Source organism: Bison bison, unplaced genomic scaffold, assembly GCF_000754665.1.
Source record: "Bison bison bison isolate TAMUID 2011002044 unplaced genomic scaffold, Bison_UMD1.0 scf7180017864146, whole genome shotgun sequence".
In the NCBI taxonomy this organism is placed as follows: Eukaryota; Metazoa; Chordata; class Mammalia; order Artiodactyla; family Bovidae; genus Bison; species Bison bison.
Window position 1 is genome coordinate 12,564,264 of NW_011494718.1, and position 18,083 is coordinate 12,582,346.

General features: G+C 44.0%; 1 protein-coding gene and 1 non-coding gene across 13 annotated transcripts in view; both read left to right on the forward strand.

Annotated features, from left to right (window-relative positions):
- TLN2 (talin 2) overlaps window positions 1–18,083 on the forward strand; it is a 499,482-nt gene that overhangs the window by 378,104 nt on the left and 103,295 nt on the right. For all 12 annotated transcript variants that reach the window (XM_010840783.1, XM_010840793.1, XM_010840795.1 and 9 more), the window contains 6 exons: window positions 3,685–3,893; window positions 4,776–4,895; window positions 5,902–6,099; window positions 7,153–7,292; window positions 14,869–14,962; window positions 15,885–15,974. In XM_010840783.1, coding sequence (XP_010839085.1) covers window positions 3,685–3,893; window positions 4,776–4,895; window positions 5,902–6,099; window positions 7,153–7,292; window positions 14,869–14,962; window positions 15,885–15,974 — 851 coding nt within the window. The remainder of the gene's footprint in view (window positions 1–3,684; window positions 3,894–4,775; window positions 4,896–5,901; window positions 6,100–7,152; window positions 7,293–14,868; window positions 14,963–15,884; window positions 15,975–18,083) is intronic.
- TRNAE-CUC lies at window positions 11,570–11,641 on the forward strand. The gene has a single exon. It is a non-coding gene; the product is annotated as a tRNA-Glu (tRNA).

The following is an 18,083-nucleotide window of genomic DNA, read 5'->3' on the forward strand; positions in this document are numbered from 1 at the left end:
TGGCCAGCATGGTGTTCAAAATGCATTTAGTCTCCTCTGATTACAGTTACAGAGAACCCTTTCCAGATCCTTTGGGGGCAGGTTAAAAAAATCTTTCATACATGAATTTTTAAATTTATTTTTTAATTGGAGTATAGTTGCTTTATAATGTCTTAGTTTCTGCTTACAGTAGCATGAATCAGCTACGAGTATGCATACATGGTCTTTACCTTGTGAGTTTGATATGTGATCTAATGCTGTCTACCCACAATCTACATGAATTCTGATCAGGATTGATGATTTGATAAAGAATTCCCCTGTATTTCATATTATTATTGTGTCTCCTTAAGCTCTGTTGCTGAATATATTGGGTTTGTCAAAAAGTTCATACGGGTTTTTCACTTCCAGCTTATGGAAAAAGCCAAATGAACTTTTTGGCCAACCCAGTATTTTGAGAAGTAGCTGGCAGGAATACTGTGAACGTAATCTGTGTCTTCCAAGGATTGTGGTTATTGAAATAGTTGTCTGCTTCAGTGTTTCCCACTGGCAGTTTGGGGTATGTTGCACCCTTGACTACAGGAATAATTTGGGGCAGGGGGGGGAGTGGTGATTGCTTGGACACATGACCCTGATGATAACCAACATCACTATTGAGAACGTTGCCATAAATTCAGCCATGTACAGACTTCGATGTCTATTGGGCTTCCTGGCATCTGGTGGTCCTCTTTCATCCATTTGTTGGTGTGGCTTCTGCTTTCTCCAAAACCTAATCCTTCCAGAGAGGATTCTTGATGTGCCTAGAGATTTCATAGTGAGTCCCCAGCAGAAAACACATAGGGTGCATATGCCTCAGCTTTTGGAATTCCACTCTCCTGGTTTCTGCCTTTTAGAAAAACTGTCTGAGTCTATAAAAGGTTTTTGGTGAATGATTTTTGCATGATCATGACTTTTCTAATTGGATGTGGTAAGTGTTTTATTCTTCCAAAATCATACAACTCAGATAAATTCAAGAGTCCCTGTAGGAAGTCAAGAGGCGAGGTCTAAGAAATCACTGTGTCGAATTTTCTTTGGTCAAAGATGCGGTCTCATCCTCTCCTACAACCTGTGGGAAACCAAGGCCCAGAGGGAAAAGGTGGCAGGAGTTTAGCCCATGCAGCTCGCCAGCCCCAGAGCTGGACAAGGTCTTAACCACCCTGGGGCCCTTCTGAGCAAGGATGTCCTTCCAACCTGTGCCAGCAACTTCAGCATAAAATGCAGACTTCTGCTCGGCGTGTCTGTCTGCTTCACCTTGGCTTTATTTATCTTAATGTTTTCTCCTCTTCCATAAAAAACACTTTTAAAAAAAACATGCATTCATTCCACATGCTATGCTCAGAAGTGCCAGGTGATAAAGGGTAGATTGGCAGCTCTGTGATTTTTCTTGATTAGATTGTAGAGTTATGTCCCAGCTGTGTGGCTTCCTAAATATTTACAGATGAGCCAGCCTGCAACACTGTGAGGTTGATTTATGGGTCCGGGCCCTTTCACATTCTTTATTATATTAGGTCACCTCATCCCCAGTAAGGCAAGGACCATCTGCTGCATCTGTGCCTACTCAGCTGAATCAGCGGCAGTAAAGGCCACGCTCAGTGGTGCCCGGAGACCACCCAGCCAAAGCCTGTAGATGAGGCCTTTGGCCTATACCTGAAGCCTGTGGTGAAAAAGAAGATGATCTGAATTTTTCATGCGGATGTTGTGGGTTCTGACAAGAATCCCTCATGGTTCTGTGTCCCAGAGAGCACTGAGCAGGGTCTGACCCCTTTCTTACACATCTGAGATGTAAGAAACCTCAGATCTCAAGTGTGTCCACAGATAAGAAGCTTTGCAGCGCTGGTCCTCATCTGAAATGGTTTCATGAGACAAGCTTTGAGGCTGGATATTCTGCAGTTCCCCAGGTTCTAGGAGCCTTTTGTCACATGCTTTGGCATTTCCAGTCTTCATCCTTTTCTTGGATGTGCCAAGTACTAGGTGTCATGTAGGGTGGCACCTCTTCTTTCCATGAGAGGTGGTGCTATAGTTTTTAAAGTTTTTTTAATTGATTTATTTTTGGTTGTGCTGAGTCTGTTGCTACTTGCGGGCTTTTGCTAGTTGCAGTGAGTGGAGGCTACTCTTCATGGCAGTGTGCATACTCCTTGTGGTGGCTTCTCTTGTTGCAGAGCACAGACTCTGAGGGTGTGGGCTTCAGTAGTTGTGGCTCCGGACCGTTTCTCAGAGGCATGTGGAATCTTCCCAGACCAGGGATCAAACCTGTGTCCTCTGCATTGACAGGCGGATTCTTATCCACTGTGCCACCAGGGAAGTCCTATCGTTTTTTAAGAATTGGTTTATATTTACAGTTTATCACCAAATCCCATCATCTTTAGAAGTAAATTTAAAGATGAGCAGGCACTTCACAAAAGAGGATGTCCAAACAGCCACTGAGAAAAGTGTCCAACATCACTGCTCACTGGGGGCAGAAGAATTAAACGTCAGTAAGGAACTTGCCTGGTTGTCCAGCAGTTAAGTCTTTAATTCTGTGGACTGCAGGAGATATGAATTCGATCTGTTGTTAGGGAACTAAGATCCCACATGTCGAGCAGTGCCACCTGCCCCCCCAAAAAAAAGAAAAATCTCAGTGAGATGCAGCTGAACACTCATCAGAGTTGGCTAAAAAAAATCTAGCAATAGCAAGTTTGGTCCAGGATGCAGAGTAACTGAACTCTCATATAGTGCTGGTGGAGTGTAAAATGTCAAAAACATTCTGAAGAAGTTTTGTAGTGTCAACCAAAGCTAAGTGTCAATCACACTTACTCTGTGGCCCAGGAATTCAGCTCCTAGGTTTAAATCTGCTAGAATCACTTCCATTTGTCTACCTAAATGCTGCTATGAGAATTTTTCTGGTAGTTTTATTCACAATAATCCACAAGGGTAACAGTCCCCAAATGTCCAGCAAGAATGGATAAGCAGATGTTGCTGTGTTCCTATAATGGAATATTACGCAGCAAGGAAAAGAAATGGCCTGCTGTGTGTAACAGCATGGGTAAATCTCACAGCGTTACGGTCAGAGAAAGAAACTAAACACAAAAGAACACCTACTGTGCGGTTCAATAAACATGGAGTTTAAGAGCAGGTAAAACTAGGCTAAGGTGATAAAAACTAGAATAGGGATTACTTCTGGTGTGAGAGTCTATTAGCTGGGAAGGAGTACAGGTGAGGAAATGTTCCGTCTGCATCTGGATGCCAGGTACGTGGGTATACACATTTGTACGTTCTGGGAGACTTGTTCACTTTGTTGTATGTGGGTTATGCCCTGATAGAAATGACTGGAAAGAAAAGTGAATTAGAATGATTTATCTGTGAGTTGGATCCTGTGCACTTGGCATTTGAGGTCTAAGGACAGACGGGACAGTGCAGGTGACAGAAGCAGAAGGAAATAGATTTTAGTGTGGCATTTGTTGTAACATCCCTCTTGGAGCAGCCCAGAGCCAGTGGCATGGGCTACTTCTTTGAGAAGCACATCAATTCAAATTTTATAAAAAGCAATTTGGAGCTTACCTGTGCTAGGCACTGTCTGAGGATTCTCTTCTCTTTAGAAGGACCTAGAGATTTACTCCCAAGTAAAAGGATGGCTTTTGGATAAAACCTAATAGAAAGTCTGGTGGGCCTTTTTTTCTTTTAAATCCCCAGGGGTGGCTGCTCGAGAGACGGCCCAAGCTCTGAAAACGCTGGCCCAGGCTGCCCGGGGCGTGGCTGCATCCACGAGTGACCCGGCGGCTGCGCGCGCCATGTTGGATTCTGCCCGGGACGTGATGGAGGGCTCGGCCATGCTCATCCAGGAGGCCAAACAGGCCCTGATTGCACCCGGAGACGCCGAGAGTCAGCAGAGACTAGCGCAGGTGAGGCCCAGAACTGGCAGCTAAGGTCACCATCGCGGTGACATGTTGACAGGCTGTCACCCAGTAATGAGCACTTTCAGAAGCTTTGCCTGGTAGTCCCCATAACGTGAGATCTTCTTAATTCAGTCAACAGAAAGTACAGGGGTTTTGTTGAGACCTGTGCTTGGAACTTGAAGGGTCTGGACACAGCAAGCTTGTCTTGGGCCCTAGTGTACTTACATGTATCCCTCTTCCTGGCCTGGGAGGTGAGGTAGATACACTTGGTTTAGAAACTCAACACTTTAAACTCTCTCTAGTGCCTCTTCAGATGAGTCTTCCCAGAGAGTACGGACGGAGAGCCTCACAACCTCCTTTAAAGGCAGCGTGTGGGCAAACTCCAAGCTGGTCTGGAAGAGCTCAGAGCGCCCCTCCAGCCCTTGAGCTGGGTGAAGTGTGGAGGTGATGGCACCAGAGGGTCACTGAGCAGAAATTCATCACAGGCCTGCCTAACAGTGATCCAAAGAGCTCGGGGCCTCCTTCCACCTCAGGCTCTCTGCAGGACTCCCTAGCAGGGAACTGTTTCTCTTCCTCTTGGTACTGGCCATCTTTGTTTTGGAACCTGACAGAATATTGGAGGGCTGTATCTGAGTCACAGTCAGGACTTGGCCTGGCCTCCGGAGCAGGTAGAGCGTGCTCTGTCACTGTGTCACAGCTGGTGCCAAGACACAGGATGTTCACGCCACTGAGAGGCCTAAATGCCCTGATGCAATGGTAAACAGTGTCAGGTAGATGCTGGTGGGTCATTTCCGTCTTTCTTAGCTCTGCCCATTCGCAACACATGTGCAAGTCTGTTTGCCCTGGAAGCTGCTTTCTGACGGGGCTTTTCTCCCTCTGTGTATTCAGGTGGCCAAAGCCGTTTCTCACTCCTTGAATAACTGTGTGAACTGTCTCCCTGGGCAGAAGGATGTGGATGTGGCCTTGAAGAGCATTGGGGAGTCGAGCAAGAAGCTGCTGGTGGACTCGGTGAGAGGTTTTGGCTCGGGAAGGGGTACCTGGGGCCCTGGGCTCACCTCAGGTGCAGGTGGGGTCTTCTCCCCTCCAGGGACCCTTTGAGTAGCTCACCTTCCGTTAGGGGTTGGTTTTCGTGCCTATTTGCCTTTTCCTTGTTTTGCTTTCCAATCAGCCGAATTCCCAGGTAGAGCATCTAAAATTTACTTTTTCCTTGAGCCCACGTTGCCCTTCGATCTTGGGTTATCCCTGTGAGCCAAGAATGGGGCAGGCTGTTGACGGGGAGGATTTGGATCATCTGACCTCTCATCAGGACTCACTGAAAGAGTGAGTGGTCTGTGGAATTTCACGGTGGAGCTTGTTCCCTTCTTTTTTTGTAAGCCCCCTTTGGGGAGACTTGGCCTTCTTCATCTCTGTTTCTTCTCTGCTATGTGCCTGCACATAACCAGGTATGCAGACAGTGGGTGTGGTGTGACTCATATAATCTAGCTTAACTCTCTAGAACTTTTTACCAACAGTTACAGTTCTGCTAGTGGCACTTCTGAGGGAAAGCTATATTGTTAGCAGAGACCAACTGATGAATAAAATTGGTGACTATTAGTTTGGAAAAATAGGATTTAAAGATTAATAGCATCTGCCTTTTAGTACCAGAAAGCTAAAACTTTGCAAGTTTTCATCTGAGAATGCCAAGATAGAGCGTGGGTTCAGAGAGCAGATCCCAGAGTCAGGCTGTCCAGGTATGAATCTTGGCTGTGCAGCTTAGGAGACCAGAAGCCCTGTGGAAAGCCATCCTTACTATTTTTAGATCCACTCTGTCTAGCACTGAATAAGTGTTCAGCAAATTTAAGTGAATGGGTATATTTATTTGAAGGTCAAACGTAACGTGGGCTCAGGCCACACAGAGCCTTTTCACCTAAACGATTCAGAAATGCATCCTGGAGAGTTTGTCTTCCCTCTGCCGCGTCCACCATTCCTTCTACCCTCAGTAAAACTTCTGCAATTGTGCCCTCTCTTCCCACAGTTACCGCCAAGCACAAAGCCCTTCCAGGAAGCCCAGAGTGAACTGAACCAAGCAGCCGCCGATCTGAACCAGTCTGCAGGGGAAGTGGTCCACGCCACCCGAGGCCAGAGCGGAGAGCTGGCCGCAGCCTCCGGGAAGTTCAGTGATGACTTCGATGAGTTCCTCGATGCTGGCATTGAGATGGCAGGCCAGGCGCAGGTGAGGGGAGGGGGTTGCCGAGTGGAGCTGACCCTTGCCTCTCGCCTCTGGTGGACTGTCAGCCCCCGAGGCTAAGCGGCAAATAGGAGCTGGGAAGCTGTGAACAGCCCACGGCTTTACATCATCTTTGCTGCTCAGAGACCTTCGTGAGCTTACAGGAATGATATTCCCAAAGACGCTATTAGCTTATGTGTGAGATGAAGATGACCGATAACTTCTGCCATGATCCTCCAGCAGAACTCATCATCTTATACTGTTTGAAAGGAGGGCAGAGGAGAGAAGGAGGAGAGCCCTGCATCCTATACTTCAAATGTAGTATGGTACTATAAAAACTCATGTTATTTCAGGTTTGGTGAGTCCATTTGAAAAGGTTGTGTCTAACCCTGAGTATCAAGTGATTCAAAATTACCTCCTTCAGATGAACAGATAAACCCCTACTTTAGAACAAGGGAGGATGACTGGTCTGGGGTGAGCTCACTGAGCTATTTATTTGCGAGCTATTTATTTGCTTCGAACTCCCTCAAAGTGGGACCCAGCATGCTTCTTACTCTGTTATATACAAAGGGCTGTTTCTCGGATGGGAAGCCAGGTGAGCAATGTATTATTTGCAGAGTCAGAAGCCTTTGGGATGCAGTCAGCTCTCAGTGTCCAGGCAGTGATGGTGGTATGTGCCAGGCTGGGATGCACCAGCCCCTGGACATCTCCAGCACTGTTGAGCAAGATGCTGGACTGTGGCCTGGTCTGTTTACGCTCTTACTCACTCCCACCCCTCACCCCCCATTAATACCCACACTTGTGATACAGCATAGTTCTTGGCTGACCCACTTGGGAATGGATTTCTGTGCCTCTGTGTGCATCTCGGTTTGGGAATCTGTTTGGGGAACAGTAGATACCAGGCAGAGTCTCGACACGCTAGGTGTCTGCAGACTAATTGGGCTTCATGCCATCTGTACAGATAACCTCCTTCCATTTCAGGGTACTGCTCCTAGCTCTGAATGCTGCTTAGGAGAAATGGGCAGCCCCTAATTACTTTAGCTCCTTTTCACCTTCCAGACGAAAGAAGACCAGATCCAAGTCATAGGGAACCTCAAGAATATCTCCATGGCCTCCAGCAAGCTACTGTTAGCTGCCAAATCTCTCTCCGTAGACCCAGGAGCCCCCAATGCGAAAAATCTCCTGGCTGCAGCTGCAAGGTAAGTGTGGAACAAAATGGGCTTTCATGTTGGTTAAATAACATCAGTGTTTGCGAGGTCCGCCTGACATCCTGCTGCTTTTGCTGAGTGAAGAAGTGGTGCTAACCTTCTGTTCTCAGAGTTGGAAGCGAGAGTGACATAGATGCTGGTATCTTATTAAATGGACTCATTTGCATGCGCATTCTCCGCTAAAGATGCCTTCTGTCTCCTCTTAAAGCCTTTTCAGGAGGACTTGTTTAGACTGAAGGCCTCCATTGATTTATAAATATGGTGGCTTAGATTTTTTTTAAGTAGTGCTAATATCATTCAGATTATGAAAGTACCATATGTTCTTTAAAAAGAAATCAGAAGATGCTGAAAAGTTTAAAAAAAAAAAAAAAGATGCTCAACTAGCCATTCAACATTTCTTGTGTGTTTACTACTATGAGCCTGGCACCCATGTTAATTAGCTAGATTTAAACATGGTCACTTTGTCACATGCAGAAGGGCTCAAAGTCAGGATGGATGGGGTGATGATGAGAGTAAATTGGGGGGAATATATTAAAACATGAATCTGAACTTGGGATGATGTGAATGTCCTTCTTTGCTGTTGTTTTCACCCAAGGAAGTAGGTAATATGATATTAATTTCTGCTCCACGTCCACTCTGACAATTTAGTTCAGTGACTAGTGATTAAATGCTGGTATCTGGAGAAACTGCAGTGATAGCTAAGGAAGATTTTATATTGGTAATCCCCCATTCATATTCCTGAACCAAGGGGGTAGGGTGTTCTGTAATTCTGTGGTGGTGCAGGCCTGTTTTCTTAGCCTTACTTAGTATCACTTTATCGGAAAACTAGCAGCAGTGAAAGATTAAATGCAGGACCGTTAGGATTTGTAGCCTAATTGGAAACATTTTCAAAATACGCAGATGAGTGATTTTTAAAAAGCATGGCTTGAATTCTACTTAAAATTTTTAAAATTTGGTTTTGTTTGCTTACTTGTTTTCCAATGTCTTTATCTCTCCTGGCTTTTTTTAAGTTGTCAGAATCAGGAGTCCTAAATTCTAATACAGACTTCATTGCTTGACTAAGTAGGTTACTTTGGTCAGACCACTCAACCCGTCTTAACTTTCCCATTCACAAAACAGGAATGTGTATAGCCCACATCACCCTTGAGCTCTGTTCCATTCCCAATAGACAAGGTATCTTGGTACCACTGGTTAATACCTGTCTCTGGCCTCCTCTTTGTTTGCAGTATTATTTTTTATGGGGGGATTTAGATAATTTCAGAGCAACTCCCTTGAAAACTTTTGAATTTCTTCATTCATTCTCATCAACATACTTTGAGTGCTAAGTTGCTTTAGTCATGTCCAACACTTTGCAACCCTGGGGACTATAGCCCTCCAGGCTCCTCCGTCCGTGGCATTCTCCAGGCAAGAATACTGGAGTGGTTTGCCATGCCCTCCTTCAGGGGATCTGCAGGTGGGTTCTTTACCACTAGTGCCCCCTGGGAGGCCCAAAGATACTTTACCTTCAAATAACAGCGAGAGCCACTAGGTGATGGGATACATACTCACATCTCCCCACCTCCATCTTGTGCTTTGCTTGTGATTGTTCCAGCAGGTGCATGCCCTCCTGAGCTCAGGGTGGGGATGAGGAGGAACGGTGATGTCCTCTCTATTGAGCAGCTATTTCTGATATAAAACCATCTTAATCACTTTTTTTTTCAAGAACAGCCTTTGTATAAAGCAGCGAATGTTTCCAGGTACCTGAACTCAGTTGTTTTTCGTTATCTTCAATTTTTTGCCCCTTTTCAAAATTACAGTTTCCAACTCAGAGGCGTGTTGACGTCTCTCGTAAATTGTGAGAAGGAAAGGAGAGTATAAATGGGCATTTTGAAAGCCCCTTAAAGAAAGGACTCCGGGACCTGAGAGCTTATTGCTGGTGTCCTTGCTCTGTGAGTGTCTGCACGCCCCCTGGTGGTTACATTGAGGAAGGGCCCTGGAGGTGAGGTGAGAAAGCTTCCGTTGCCCTGTCTGTCCTGGCTTTCAGCAGTTGATAGGGAGAATTCCCAGCCTGATGGTTCCACAGCCAAGTAAGCACTCAAAAATCATCACGTGAATTGATAGCCTTGGGTTGGAACTGCTGCAGGAAGTTGCTGGCCTATTCTCCTTGGCTTCTTGGCAAGCTCGGCTCCCTGGGGTATTTTCCCAGTGGGAGCTTGCCTGAGTGAGTCAGGCCAGCTCCTCTTTGGGGTAAAGCTCTGCCCATGGGGTGCAATCATTCATTCTCTTGTTACTTCATCTGTTCATTAAACCGATTTTTGTTGCATGCCTGATATGGGCCCAGTGCTGGGCACACACTGTGAGTAAGAAAGGACAGCCCTGGTCCAGTCAGGACAGGCACATCCAGGGCATACGGCTGCCATCCTCTCTGGGCCTCACAAAAGTCCTGTGTATAAGCACCTTTGGAGCTGGGTAGCAGGAATCTGATGGTTATTGTCCTCATGTGCAGTCCCACTGGCCTCCCTATTCTCAAGACAGCGGTACCCTCCCTGTCCCTGTGGATGTCCAAAGACCCCAGACATGCCACTGTAGGGACCCACACCTGGACCAACTCAGCTCCACCCTGCTCCTATGTCAGCAGACTTGAACCCTTTCTTTGTTCTTTCTAGTCACCATGATTCTTCCTGCTTTAGAAAAAAAAAAAATAGTTTACTTCTGGGAGAGCAGTAGAGTATGTGTGCTTTTTGCTTTGCTCATCATTCTGCATTTGAGCCCTGGTACAAACTGGTCCCTTGGTTTTTGATGCCTCGTGGGGAGGAAGTCATTTTCTGTGGAGTGTCTGGCTTGTTGTTCTTCTTCTTCCCGTGTAACTGCTTGGCTCCGGCTCTTTTCTGGCCAGTTGGGTGGGCCTGAGACTCTTGTAATTGTTTATCAGCTTTTTCTGTGACTTGGGGCTGGTTTGATGCTCCCTAAACTTAGTCAAGGAACTGAAAAGCCAATTTGCAGTGGCAAAAAAAAAAAAAAGGAGTGTTCTACCTCCAAGCACCCCCAAGCTGCTTCTCAGCCTACAGTCTCCCTGCTCAAAAGGACTCTTGGGAGCTGAAGACTTGACGCCCACTGCCGGCAGCAGCAGGACCGTCCTAAGCCAGGTGTTCTGCTGCTTTCCGGTTTCCCAGGGCTCCCTAGGGCCTTGCAGGAGGTGCCTCTCCCCATGCTGCCCTTTGCCTTGAGGTTCCTGCCAGGCAGGCATCTTTCTGGCTCCAGAGATGGTGAAAAAGGATGACCCACCAAATAGCAATTCCATGCTATAAAGTAGAAAAGTGTACACTGGGCCTTCTGTCTCTTAGTCTCCTCTACAATGTTCTGTTCCCATTATCCAAATTGGGATCTTGCTGAGCCCCGACTTTACAATTGCTGTGGCCCCTGTCTGGCTCTCCCTAACAGGCAGAGCCCACACCTGTGGTCAAGGCTTTAATTTTCTTTCACTCCCAGCGAGTCCTGCCTGTGTCCCGCCAGTCCTGTCTGATGTCACACCCCCATCACTGCTTCCTTTGGTGCACCTTCATGTCTTATCTGTTCATTATCTTGCCTCTCCAACAGGATTGCTGGCATCTTGCTTTCCTAGAGAGCTTTAAACTGTATTATTTTTTTACTCCCCATGCCTGTGATGGTAGGACCCAGGGAATACCAAAGGTTAAATTTTGGTTTGCTCTTTGCTGCTTTCCTAAGCATATCCTCCTTTAAGGATGGGAATTGTCTGAAGTTGCTTTATTCCCTCCAGGCTCGCTATTGGATGCTTAATAGATCATCATGAGCACAAATTGACTGATTTTCTTCTCTCACCTCTGCCCCAATTCCCTGTCTATAAACCGTTTCCTTCCAGAGCTCACAAACTCCTGTCTGAATCAGTTTAGTATCTCTGAACACTAACTGGCTATAGGTTAGAAAGCCTCTTACATCTAAGGTTGTAGATTTCAATTGTTTAAAGACAGAGAGTAGCTACATATGCTTAGATAAAGAATGAATTATAAGAAAACGCTATCTCTAGATGATGAAATTATGGTTATTTAATTTTTTGTATTTTTAAAATGAATTTGTATAGCTTTGATCTTTACCAAAAAAACTGGGGAAAATAAAAATAACTACAATTCAAGCCTAATGGGATTTACATGTAGCAGAGGGAGCATGCAACTAATTTTGGCCATATTTTTATAATGATGTGAGTTGGTTGGTTCATAGTGTTTTAGTCAATTTACTAAAATCTTTGCTTTAAAATAATATTGTTTGGGGATTCCCTGGTGGTCTAGTGCTTAGGACGTGGCACTCTCACTACTGTGGCCCAGGTTCAATCCCTGGTCAGGGAACTAGATCTGCAAGCCGATAAATGGCAAGCAATAGTAATAATAAATTTAAAAAATAATATTGTAAAATCACTTAACATTTTGGTATTGGCTCATATGGTTTACACGTTTATATATTCTTTATATATATTTATATATTCTTTTCTAACATTAACTTAGTTGTATATCCAACTTAGTTGTATATCATGAATATTCTGTGATACAAGGAATAATCTCCAGAATTATGTTGTAGACTGTATGTTTCATCATTCCTTTATTGTTGCGTGTTTGGGTTTTCTCTAATCCTTTGCTCTTATGAATATGTTTTATAGTTTGAACCATAAAAATACTATTTCCAATTGTCAGATCTACATAACCAATTGCCTCTGTACGTTTTTTATTTAGCTATGCAATTCACACTCTAAAATGAGTTATGAGGATAAATGATACCTATATAATGCTTTTCAGTCATGGATCAGTATTACCAAGTGACTCATTCAGACAAGCAGTGCCATGCTGGCACTGTTATGGATTATCCGACCACAAATCCTTAGTCTGTTGGGTTTTTGGATTTTTTTTTTGCCCCAAGTTTTTATTAGAAATTTTTTACTTCTAAAAAATATTTGAAATAGGCCAATGAATAGCTACACAGTCTCTGAATTCACCAATTGTAAACGCTTGGTTTATTATTATTATTATTGGAGTATAATTGCTTTACACTGCTGTGTCAGTTTCTGCTGTACAATAAAATGAATCAGCCATATGTATACATAGAGCCCTCTTTTTTGGATTCCCTGTGCTATACAGTCGGTTCTTGTTAGTTACCTATTTTATACATAGTAGTGTGTCTTTGTTTTGGGGTTTTTTTTGGCTGCACCATGAGGCTTATGGGATCTTAGTTCCCTGACCAACTGTGGAACCTGGGCCCGCAGCAGTGAAAGTACTGAATCCTAACCGCTGAACCACCAGGGAATTCCCATGAATACTTAGTTTCTAATGGAAATATCTTTATATAGAGACCACACTTTTTTAATGTAGATAAATGGGAAACATTGAAGAAGCTAAATGGAAAGCGTGTGTGATATGTGGAAATATTCCCCAAATGATTGTGTCATCCTAGTTAGGGTCATTTTGCACCCTTTGCTATGTTGAAACATCTAGCCTGCCCACTCTAAAATGTGTCTTGAGGGCTGCCACACAGAACACGGTGTTGGACTCTTTGGGGGCCCCTTCCAATGAATACGTCATGAACTGCACCCTCCAAAGGTGGTCTCAACTAGAGACTGTCCTGCTATGTCACTTGTCTTTGTTTTGCTTTGCACCTGGAAGACACAATGCTTCCCCCATGACACATAGTTAAGCACTTTTCCCCAAATAAATGAATCGATCTTTTTTGTTTTTTTTAAATGAATCAATCTAACAGAAACTATTTGAGGATTCTTTCTTGAGTTGAGGAATGTTTTTCTTCTTCCCATCATTCTTGCTAAATTTAAAATTCAAAGCAGTAGCTCCTCATCAAATAATTAAGCTGATTGCCTTCGTACATTGGCAACATCATTTTCCATCTAATTTGATATTCTCTGGGAAGCTGCAAAGCCAATTTAACTAATAAAATGAGGCATTTTTATATTAGACAGTGTTACTGATCAGCAGCAATGTACATCCTATTTTTATTTTGTTTAAGTTGCCCGTTAGCTGCAGTGGTTACCAACTGAATAGCATTCAGGGTCCTGCCAAAGGTACAGACCAGTTATCACCCTGCGGAAAAATGGTTTTGGATCTGGCACTGGAGTCAAATAAGCATGGGTTTAAGTCTTGTTTTTGCACCTTATTGTAACATCTCCTTAGGGAATTATCTCATCTCTCTCTCTCTCTTTCATTTATAAAAACAAGCATACTATATTCAGTTTTAAGACCTAGTGTAAAGGTGTAGTAATCCAAACAGTGTTAGACACACAGTTCAATGGAATAGAATAGAATCCAGAAGTAGACCCACACAAATATGGTCAACTGATTGTCCACAAAGTTACAAAAGCAATTTAAATCAGGAAGGATGACATTTTAAAAGGTAATGGAATAATTAGACCTCCATATATCCCCCCCAGCCAGTCCATTCTAAAGGAGATCAGTCCTGGGTGTTCTTTGGAAGGACTGATGCTAAAGCTGAAACTCCAATACTTTGGCCACCTCATGCAAAGAGTTGACTCATTGGAAAAGACCCTGGGAGGAATTGGGGCAGGAGGAGAAGGGGACGACAGAGGATGAGATGGCTGGATGGCATCACTGACTCGATGGACATGAGTTTGGGTGAACTCCGGGAGTTGGTGATGGACAGGGAGGCCTGGTGTGCTGCGATTCATGGGGTCGCAAAGAGTCGGACACGACTGAGCGACTGAACTGAACTGATATTCTCCCCCCATTAAAATCTGGATCAAAAAAGTAATGGAATAATTAGATCTCCATATATCCCCCCCCATTAAAATCTGGATCCATATTTCACACCTTATTAAAGGAATTAACTCAGAATGGACCATGCCTTTCTAAAATATATCCATGGCTTAACCTAAACAGTGACTGCCCAGGAAGGGGAGAACCCTTGCCAATGAAGAAAAAAATCTGGGCTGTGTCTTAAGTTCTTAGAAGAACAGAAACACATATAAAATCATCTAAGAATCTCTGGTTCCTATTAATGTTAACAAAGAAAATAGCTCTTCTAAAGAATAGTTTTGGTATAGCTTCTAGGAATTGGTCAATCATGTAGAAATGAAAGGAAAGAAGAGGTTTTAAAATCATAAGGCACAGTTTACAGTGTGACTATTTTAAAATATACAGAATAGTCCAAACTACATAAAGGCTGTCCAAAATAGCCTGGCTGAGATCATCCTATTCCTGATGGGCTGCTAGTGAAGGATACTGACTTCAGTGTTAACAGGAGTTCTTTGCGATTTGCAACTTGGTTGTGACTTCTTTCTTCTGAGTATATAGCCACACTTTTCTTAAGAGACCTATTTGTACTTTTAAGGGTAAATCAGTGAATAAATAATGAGAAGCAAGGTGTGGATTCTCATTCTCTCTTCACTGACTGGTTTATTTTTGGTTTAGAGCCTTGTGAAAGAGCTCTCACAAAAGGGGACTGCAGCCTTTATAGTGAATTAATTGTATTCCTGTCAAACCCACAAAACATCACTGGGTAAATTTCTGTTGATCTTTACAAAACACAACCCAAAACACTCTTCCCGTTTCTGTCTCAGAGCTGTGACTGAGAGCATCAACCAGCTCATCACGCTGTGCACGCAACAAGCTCCTGGCCAGAAGGAATGTGATAACGCCCTGCGGGAACTCGAGGTGCGTCCCTGGAAAGGCTGCTGAGGATTTAAGAGCATGTGTCTGTCTGTCCTTTCCCTCCAGGGTCAGGTTCTTCTCCTTTCTTCTTGCCTTTTATCTTTCCTAGGAAACTTTTGGGGCCAAAGTTCTAATCTTGAATTCCATCCATCTCGTGGGATGGAATTCAAGAAAAATTAGATTTGGTGAGGTTATCACCCCTGCCTCCGTATTTCCTCTAAGAGTTGTTTTTTTAAGAGAGTCTTTATTTCAAACAGGAAGAGGCCTCCAGTATTGAATGGAGGCTGAGAATGAGTAATTTCTACCTAAAATGTTTGAGAGTGATTTTTCTAGGGCTGAGAAGCTAGGATAAAGTACTTTTTGAGTAAAAATGGTCTTCCTGTACATTTGATTTCGTAGCATGTAGAGGATGCATTAGAGAAAACCCAAGAGTAACACTTATTACTATGAAGGTGGCCATGAGGGCCCTGGTGGCCCAGAACACAGGGTGGGTGCTAATCAATTTATATTCATACTTAGGGTTTATTTTTCATGGAAAATTTATTTATGCCCATAGAGTATATGTGAGTAAAAATAAAATCCGTGTGCCCACTTGTCCATAAAGCAGTCTTAACCAATTCAGGTTGTATTGTTTATCTCAGTGGGTGTGGCTTGGTCGTACCCTACGTACCTTTAGTTTTCTGAAATAGGAATACTTACCATGTGAGAGAGGGTGGGCTAGGGGTGGAGGGGAGGGTTAATTGCACCTTCTGAAGGGCCTGACTGAGACCCAGGTTGCTGCAGCTGAAATTCCTCCCAGGAATGTGTGCAATGAGCGATTGTGATCAGAATGCTGCATGTGCCAGGGAGATTGATGATTGGTATTTTTTGTTGTTTCCCTTGTTCTAAGGCTTGCTTGCTTTTTAAGTCATGTTCTCCTTTGTAGACTGTCAAGGGGATGTTGGACAATCCCAATGAACCCGTCAGTGACCTCTCGTACTTTGACTGCATCGAGAGTGTGATGGAAAACTCCAAGGTGAGCCTGACTGTGCTGTTAGCGTCCCTCCCCACTGTGGGAAGGAATCGGGACGTGCTTTGTGTGCGCAGGCCTGGGGGTGCCCATGTCTTAAAAGGCTCATGGTGCCTTTGCCCAGGTGTTTCTCAATCCTAGCCATGCATCGCAATCACCTGGGGGTCTTGAACACAGATTGCTAGGCCACACCCACACCCCTAAGTTTCTGATTCAGTACATCCCAAAATGGGCAAGATTGTGCATTTCTGACCAGTTCCCAGGTCTGGCCCTGTGGTCCAGGAGCCACACTCTGAGAACCACTGCTTATACCCTCTCAGGGATACGTCTTATTGTGAATCTAAGCATGCATGTCCATCACCTGGGACGGCATGCTGGGGAAAGCCTATCAGTGACCGTATGTGAGACTCTCCTGTGTACTCCTGTTGCCATCCATTTATGGCATGTGTTCTCAAGGGGCATAAATTGAAAGAGACGTGTACCCCAATGTTCATCACAGCACTGTTTATAATAGCAACCTAGATGTCCATCAGCAGATGAATGGATAAGAAAGCTGTGGTACATATACACAATGGAGTATTACTCCACCATTAAAAAGAATACATTTGAATCAGTTCTAATGAGGTGGATGAAACTGGAGCCTATTATACAGAGTGAAGTAAGCCAGAAAGAAAAACACCAATATAATATACTACTGCATATATATGGAATTTAGAAAGATGGTAACGACAACCCTGTATGCGAGACAGCCAGAGACACGGATGTATATAACAGTCTTTTGGACTCTGTGGGAGAGGGAGGGGGAGGATGATTTGGGAGAATGGCATTAAAACATGTATAATATCATATAAGAAACGAATCGCCAGTCCAGGTTCAATGCAGGATACAGGAAGCTTGGGGCTGGTGCACCGGGATGACCCAGAGGGATGGTATGGGGAGGGAGGTGGGAGGGGGGTTCAGGATGGAGAACACGTGTGCACCCGTGGCGGATGCATGTTGATGTATGGCAAAACCAATACAATATTGTAAAGTAAAAAAATAATAATAAATAAATAAATTACTTTGAAAATAAAAAAAGAAAAATATTAACCATGAATTTTACCTAATTAAAAAAATAAATAAATAAAATATTATGGAATTTGACCAAAAAAAGGGATATGAAAACTTGTGGGGGTTTTGGGGGTGCAAACAGTGAAAATATCTAAGATAATACAATGGTTTATATCCTCCATTCTCCAAATCTTAACCTTGCTCAACAGATTCTGATTTCTTAGTATTTAATTTAATATGGGTGGCAATTGGAGGGAGGGTAGTCTAAAAAGACTTCTTAGCAGAGCAGTAATAATAATACTTTAAAAGGTTGAGAAACACTGACCTTTGGTAATCAGATCAGATCAGATCCCATCAGTTGCTCAGTCGTGTCCGACTCTTTTCGACCCCATGAATCACAGCATGCCAGGCCTCCCTATCCATCACCAACTCCCAGAGTTCACTCAGACTCAACGTCCATCGAGTCAGTGATGCCATCCAGCCATCTCATCCTGCCCCCAATCCCTCCCAGCATCAGAGTCTTTTCCAATGAGTCAACTCTTCACATGAGGTGGCCAAAGTATTGGAGTTTCAGCTTTAGCATCATTCCTTCCAAAGAAATCCCAGGGCTATTCTCCTTCAGAATGGACTGATTGGATCTCCCAGCAGTCCAAGGGACTCTCAAGAGTCTTCTCCAACACCACAGTTCAAAAGCATCAATTCTTTGGCGCTCAGCTTTCTTCACAGTCCAACTCTCACATCCATACATGACCACAGGAAAATCCATAGCCTTGACTAGACGAACCTTTGTTGGCAAAGTAATGTCTCTGCTTTTGAATATGCTGTCTAGGTTGGTCATAACTTTCCTTCCAAGGAGTAAGCATCTTTTAATTTCATGGCTGCAGTCACCATCTGTAGTGATTTTGGAACCCAGGAAAATAAAGTCTGACACTGTTTCCACTGTTTCCCCATCTATTTCCCATGAAGTGGTGGGACCGGATGCCATGATCTTCGTTTTCTGAATGTTGACCTTTAAGCCAACTTTTTCACTCTCCACTTTCACTTTCATCAAGTGGCTTTTGAGTT